Here is a 7456-nt window from a genome sequence, read left to right on the forward strand (position 1 = left end):
ACGAACCTGGTCTTCTCCTACAGCAGGAGGGGTTTCGCCCTCCCGGTCCCCCTCATGCCATCCATCGACTTGGGAGGGGTGAGGAGAGAGGTTGCCAGTGAAGACTGAGGCAAAAAAGTTGTTGAGTACCTCAGCCTTCTCCTCATCTGCTGTTACCAGCCTGCCGGTCTCGCTTATCAGCGGGGGTACACTCTCTTTAACCTTCCTTTTCCGGCTGATATACCTGTAGAATCCCTTTTTATTATTCTTTGCATCCCTAGCCAAGTTAAGCTCCAGCTGCGCCTTCGCCTCCCTGACCCCATTCCTACACAACCGGACCACTTCCCTATACTCTTCCCAGGATGCCTGTCCCTGCTTCCACTGCCTGTGCAGTTCCCTCTTCCTCCTTAGCTTGACCAGCATCTCCTGTCTCAACCACGCTGGTCTCTTCCCTTCTTTGCTTGATTTCTTACACCTAGGGATCGATAGCTCCTGCGCTCTGTGGACCACTTCCTTAAAGATCTGCCAGCTCTGTTCTGCTCCCCTGTCCCTGAGGGCCGTTTCCCAGGGAGTCCTACTGACTATCTCCTTGAGGAGCTGGAAGTTGGCTTTTCTAAAATTCAGGGTCCTGACTATACTCTTTGTCCTTCCCATTTCCCTCAGGAGCGTGAGCTCTACCAGCGCGTGATCACTGCAGCCCAGGCTGCCTCCGATCTGGACATCTCCGACGAGCTCGCTTGCATTGGTGACCACCAGGTCCAGTATCGCATCCCCTCGGGTAGGGGTGTCTATTACCTGGCTTAAGAAGTTGTCCTCAATGCATTCGAGAAACCTGCTGGATGGCCTACATCTTGCCGTGTTGGTTTTCCAGCAGATGTCGGGGTGGTTGAAGTCCCCCAGCAGGACGAGGGCCTGCGAGCGCGAAGCCTCCCGGAGTTGGAGGAAGAATGCTTCGTCAGTCAGCTCCTCTTGATCTGGCGGCCTGTAGTAGACACCAACCACCAGGTTCCCTTTGTTGCCTCTCTCTCTGATTCTTACCCATAAGCTTTCGACCTGCTCGTGGCTATTCTTCAGGGACAGCTCTTCACACTGTAATGATTTCTTGATGTAAAGGGCAACGCCCCCGCCCCTCCTTCCTCGCCTGTCCCTTCTGAACAGCCTGTAGCCATCAATAGCTACATTCCAGTCATGGGATTCATCCCACCAGGTTTCTGTAATGGCAACCAGGTCGTAGCTTTCTAGCAGCATGATTGCTTCCAACTCCTCTTGTTTGTTTCCCATGCTGCGTGCGTTTGTATAGAGGCATCTCATCTGAGCTGTCGGCCTCATCACCTTCATAGCAGTACACTCCTTGTTTCCTTTGAGGTGTTTCATGGGCTTTTCCTTGTTGGCTCCTATTACCTCAGGAGCCTCCGGCTCACCTCCGCCAGACTTCAACCTTGCTGCAGCACCCCTGGCACACTGCTGGGCAACAGGTTGAGGGCTCATACTAGCCCCCAGTCCCTCTAACCCTTGCATATCAACCCCTGGCCTGTCGCTGGCAAGCCCGATAGGTTCCCCTTCCCCCTTCACATCTAGTTTAAAGCCCTGTCAATGAGCCCTGCAAGCTCCTGGGCAAAGACCCTCTTCCCCCTTTGAGAAAGCTGGCTCCCATTTGATGCCAGCATTCCCGGTGCCGTGTAGACCATCCCGTGTAGACCATCCCGTGATCCCTGTGCCAACAAGCCAAGTTCCCCATGACAGACTTCAGAGACTTTTACTGGGCTTTTTTATAGGTACAGGAGTGTTTTGACAGAAAGACCATCATCTCTGGGCCAAAATTTGGAGGTATTCAGGAGTCTGGTGGAATCAGTGAAAGATAGGCCACACCTGTGCTGTTGCAGCTCCCACTGGCTGCCTACCTGTGGTTTAGGCATGTGAATACATTTCTCTCAGAATCTTCCCCTAGATATATGGGCTCAGTACAGCAAGCAAAGATGCACAATTAATTTTTAAAAGGTTACATGTCTAATCTGGGCAATTATATGCCTATTTTCCACAAGTTTCTATGACTACATGTACAGTTTGAGTGTAGAAATTTCAAATGGTCAGTTGTGAACTTCAAAGTCATAAGCACAAACCAACAGACGAGTTTTTAATACATAGTCATGGCATAAGCAACGAGTTATCTCTCTGCTGCTTCCCTCACACACTCTGGGGATGATGCCTTTTCCTAAATCTGATGTTACACTTAAAATACAATTATTCAAGCTATTGCCACTGTATTTTCCCTATTTCCAATATTTCATAGCAAATGAAGGAATAAATGATGCTGTATTTTGTCCAAGTAATTCATACCAATACCTTGAAACACTGCTGTGAGGCTGGATTTTTGTCAGATCAGCTGCCAGCTTTGCAGCAGAGGATTATTTATGTATTTACTTGCTTGCCAGAGAAATTTTAATTTAAGCATTAATTGCACGTGCTGCTGAATACTATTTATATCTGAATACCTGACTGGTGGACCCAGCCTGGACAGAGCACTGTTCGCCAACATTTGGCAGTTTGTAACAACACAGCGAGTTATTTGCTGATGCAAACTGTGAGTCTGAATTTCAAACTCGCCTCACACCAGTGAAACATGCCTGCCGTCTAACAGGCACACTAGAAGCATTTCAGCCTGTTTTTCAAGATTTCCCATTGTCTTTTGTTTGACCTTTAGTTAAAGACGCACCTGTACTTGGCAACGTATATTAGCTGATCCCTTGGGTAGTCACAAGGGCGTGCGTTGGGGTTCGTTCACGGCAGAGGCAGCCTTCTACATCTGTGACAATGACTTCAGCTTCATTCAGTTGCTGCCATACAGTCCAAGCTAATGCAGGAGTGACCTTTCCCTGCTAACCCCCTGCAGAAAATCAGATACACCGTCAATGTGCAGCTTTTCACTGTGGACAGGGAGAGTAGAGGGAAAGGAAAAACCAGCGATGGGTATAGACAACGGCTTTGTCTCACTAATAGGCCAGAGATCCACCGCATACTACAAGGAGCAGGTAAAGAAATGGCAAAGAAAGGCAGCTTGAAATGTGAAGAGTAGGTGGAAATTCTCGCTCCCTCGCACACTGACCTCTTGTTGCCTGCTTGCTTGCTTTCTGCCCTAAAAGAAACCAGACTGAAAAAAACCCACCAGATGGGGAGCCTTCTCCTTCCTTGATTGGCCTTTTCAGACACAAAGATTAAGCCCTGCAGCCACAAGACCATCAGTTCTGCTTGTATTTGTTCCTTGCACTTTTATTGTGTTTCTCCCTAGATTTTAAATATAGTTTAACTAACAGTCATGTCAGCAAATTAAACCATTGAGTCTCAGTAATTATTGCAATAAATTCATTCAAAATTAGCGATTACTGCAATCAAAGACCAGTTTCTTAGCCCATTAACAGCCCAAAGCAAAGTGACAATCTGGTTAACTGCTGGTAACAACCTATTTCATGGAGGTTATTGTTAACATAAATGCTTTGGTGTAAATCTGAGGGAGGTAACATTGCTAAATAAATAATCAGCTTAATTCCTGCGAAAACTCACAGGATTAAGTGGGCAATTGGGAAAAAAAGAAGGAAAAAAAACCCAGACAGAATTATAACCGTAAAGTATTGTTGTTTGGGGTTTTTTTTATTTTATGTACAAAAAAATTTCCTTAAGTGCATTTTCCTTTGCGGTTAAGTCTTCTTGCCCACAGAAAGACTTGTGTGCCAGAGCTTGAGTAGCTGTCCCATCTTATATTTTAGCCCAAAGACAAAGTGAACTGGTAAAGTTTTAAGTAGTGACATTTTAACCGTGATAGCTGCAGCCTTCTTAATTTTTTTCTTGTACTACTCTCTTAGTCCCTCCACCTCTGTGTAGCAGCTGAAGAGTGTTTCTTGAATTGCTTCATATGTGCCTTAAATCTCCCCATGCAGTGGTAGACTCTGTGCAAGCAGCAGAGTCTTGCATTAGGCCTGGAAATAGCCACAGATGGGCTGAGGAACTTTGCCAGTGGTGCAGGGTCAGATCCTAGAGGTGACTTGGCCAGTGGCTCACATTCAGTTTTTCTTCAGATGCTTTTGAGGTAGATCTGCCAGGCTGGATTGCTCTTCCCTTTGCAAAGCTGTACTGGGGAGAATGAAGAGCTCCACACATCTCTGTGCACAGAGGCACGGAGGACCACTTTGGTCTGTGCTCCCACCCATAATGCATGGTCAGGGTTCCCTGGGCAGGACACTTGTTTGGGAGGCAGAGGGTTTGGATTCTGGTCCTGGGTGTTCCATTAACTCGCTTGCTTTGCCTCTGTACAGTTCAGCGACACACACATGTTTTCTTGGGGTAGTGCTTACCCTCCTTTGGAAAACTTTCCTCTGGAAAAAGTTCAGAGTATTATTGTGCTATAGCTATGGCAACCTGTCTGAGTTCCAAAATGCCCTTTGGGCATAAGAAAGCTAACAGATGGGACTGAGTGCGAACTTTTTGGAGGGCATGTTGCAGGACCACATGTGCATAAAATCAGTCTCCTCGAAGAACTGCCAGTCTCTTCAAACGTGGTTGCTTTCCTTTGATCTTCTTCAAGCCCTTGTTTTCTGAGCAGGACAGCATTCATACCAGTCCTACTGTGAGGCAATAGGAATTCTGTCCTCATTTTATTTCTTCACTCTGAAGATCTTTAATATCAGAGAGTTTCAAATAAGATATTTTTAACTCTGCTTCAGTTGAATTAAAAGAGTTTTGAGTAGAAGAGCTATAAAACCTGAAACATGAGGAGTTTGTTTGATTTCACTCTGTGATTTCACAGAAAGGCAAAAATATTTTTGTATCACCAAAGGTCCAAAGTAGGGGAATGACCAAAGCAGATGTAGATATTGATACTGTTGGTGAAACTGCAAAAGAGAGCGCTCCAGAATGAGGAGTAAGGAATCTATAATTCCTGACACTGACTGAAAGTGACTGGGAACGAAACATAAATTCTTGTTGACTTAATTTGTTATTGAAATTTTAGTCAATAATCATGAAAAGTAAATGATCATGTAGTGCAATATTAGATGTCTAACAAAAGATTAAAATCCAGGTTATCTTCATTGACTGAGCTGGGGCAGTACCTAAAATAAAAATCTATGAGTAGATTAACATGTTAAACAGTCAGTGGGGTGTTGGGGTTTGTTTTTTTCTTTTTTGATGGATTTGAGGGGAGAAAGGTCTAGCAGGTTTTTTTTCGTTTTTACTCTGTATCACAGCTGCCATTTCTAGCCAGCTAACAATTTCTGTACATAAACCAGACAATAGATTATCATATTACTTGAGCTTTCATGTCAAAACCACATTCATTTTCTGAATCACGTTCAATTCATCAACCAATATTTGCTCAAGGGCTTTTGCCAGCTACAATGTATCATTTTAATATAGTGTTGAACATTGGGTTTATTCTAGAGGTCAAATAATTATTATCTTGTTATTGTTATGGTTATCATTTTGTAGTTGTTATAAATTATTTTTTTGGTTCACATGCTACGTGTTATTATAGTTTTTTTGCAAAGGTTGTTTATGTGGGCCCTAATCTGCCTCTTTAAAAGATGCTTAATATTAAACACATAAATAGCCATACTTGATATCAAAGAACTAACACCATGCATAAAACTTCCCAGCACTTTGCTGAGTCAGAACCTCTATGACCTCTCAAATGAAGACTGACTCAAATTAGCATTTAAATTGGGTGCAATTTGTACTAATGCACTGGAAGTTGTCCTCCAAAGCAGGAGGTTTCTGCAGACATTGAAAAAGCAGAGGTAGCTCTTCTGTTTTCACTGCCTGTCCCCTTTTGACTTAGCTCCTAGGATATGGGGAGTGCAGGACATATTTGAGGATAGAGCTGGCTTTTCAGAAAATAAAATCTAGAGCTTGGTGCTATGGAGGATTAACCAAGGCTCTTGAAATGCATCTGGTTCTTATCTGTGTCCCAGGAGCAGCGGTAGCTCAGTGAAGAAGGTGGCAAAGAAAAGAGAAGAGAAGCTGTTCCCTCCTCCGTTATCCCCCCTCTTGGACGAGCCTGTGCACCGGCGGCACAGCAGTGACAACAGCTCCTTCAGCCAAGAGACCAACATCACAAACACCTCCCAGACCAGCAGCTCTTCCTCCTCTGTTTCTAAACACAGAAAGAATGAAAATAAATCCTCTTCTAACCCCAAAGGAATCTGTGTAAGTAACTGACCTCAGTTGCTGGAAGTGAACAAGATAAAATAAAATTAACATAGCTTTGTTCTGTTTGACACCCCAGCCCACCCCACCCCCAGTATCTATTTTTAAATGCTTATGTAGCCCCACTCTAGAGCAGTGAGCAGTGGATCTTTGCAGAGCTGGGCATAAGCAAGTTCCATTTGTAGGTCAATATTAGGCATCTACTTGGCATTGCGTATCGCTCCCTGAAACACCTGGTCCCGGAGCCTCAGAGGAGAGCCTCTGCAGCCACTAACTAGCTGCAGTTAGTCCCTTAGCTCTGTAGCTACAGCACACATTTTGAAAATAAAACATCAAGAATTTTGGTGTCTGTCATGAAATAATTACCCCAAATTCTCAGCCAGAATTAAGCACTGTAATTGTACCGAATATTGTGGTCTAAACTAAACAGACAATAAAAATCTAACAAAAAACTACCTGTGCATAGCACACTCAATATGGAAATAGTTTCTCTCAGGTTTGCGGGCTCGCAGCTTCCAGCAGTAAGGTTTGTTTACACCTAGTCTCTATGAATTAAATATGTAAGCTTTTAGAAACCATGTAAATAGGGGGGGTTTCCCCCCCTAAAAAAAAATCATTGTTACGGCCATCTCCTCATCAAAGGCTTTCCCATAGACAATTCTTTCTTGCTTGCTTTTCACCAGCTTCAGATGGGCTTTTTTACTGAAAAGAAAGCCAAAACTAGAAGCTGTATAGCAAATTTACTCAAAAAAAGTAACATTTCACATCAGTTTGTCATCCTCTTTTAGAGAAAACAGGGAAACTTCAGGGGTTTGGCCCATTTTAGAAAACAGTCCTCCCTCTAGAGTTTCAAACATATCATTTAGTATCAAACTGTGTCTTAGTATCACTGTCAAAATTAAAAGGCAAGAAGAAAATTCTGCCTCAAAAAAGGACATGCATAGCCCTATTTTTCACAGTTCGCCGCTTTGTGAGAGGTTGTTACCCTGCTCTGTAATAGTAAAACTCACAAGTTGCATTGGATCATAGGTGACAAATCACTTCACCTTATTCATTCATCCCTGTTGCTTTCTGATATCATTGTGTCACTTCAAGCTGAGGGAGTAATACGCACGCCTTCAACTGAGATCAATGCCAACATGAACTGCATATGTCAGCAAATAAACAATTCTATGTAAACAGCAGAGCCACTTCCTCTCACTCCCAGCATCTCCAGTCACATTTATCCTTGGTTTATCTATTATCCTGATATGTGAAATATTTGTCTTCTAAAATATGTTAG

The 7456-nt window shown here is 43.7% G+C and overlaps 1 protein-coding gene across 1 annotated transcript in view; it reads left to right on the plus strand.

The window, feature by feature from the left end:
• AFF2 (AF4/FMR2 family member 2) overlaps positions 1-7456 on the plus strand; it is a 264367-nt gene that overhangs the window by 233571 nt on the left and 23340 nt on the right. Inside the window, exon 15 of the mRNA XM_035891955.1 lies at positions 5940-6174. Within this exon, the coding sequence (XP_035747848.1) occupies positions 5940-6174 (235 nt within the window). The remainder of the gene's footprint in view (positions 1-5939; positions 6175-7456) is intronic.

This window comes from Egretta garzetta, unplaced genomic scaffold, assembly GCF_000687185.1.
Source record: "Egretta garzetta isolate BGI_Z169 unplaced genomic scaffold, ASM68718v1 scaffold53, whole genome shotgun sequence".
Classification (NCBI taxonomy): domain Eukaryota; kingdom Metazoa; phylum Chordata; class Aves; order Pelecaniformes; family Ardeidae; genus Egretta; species Egretta garzetta.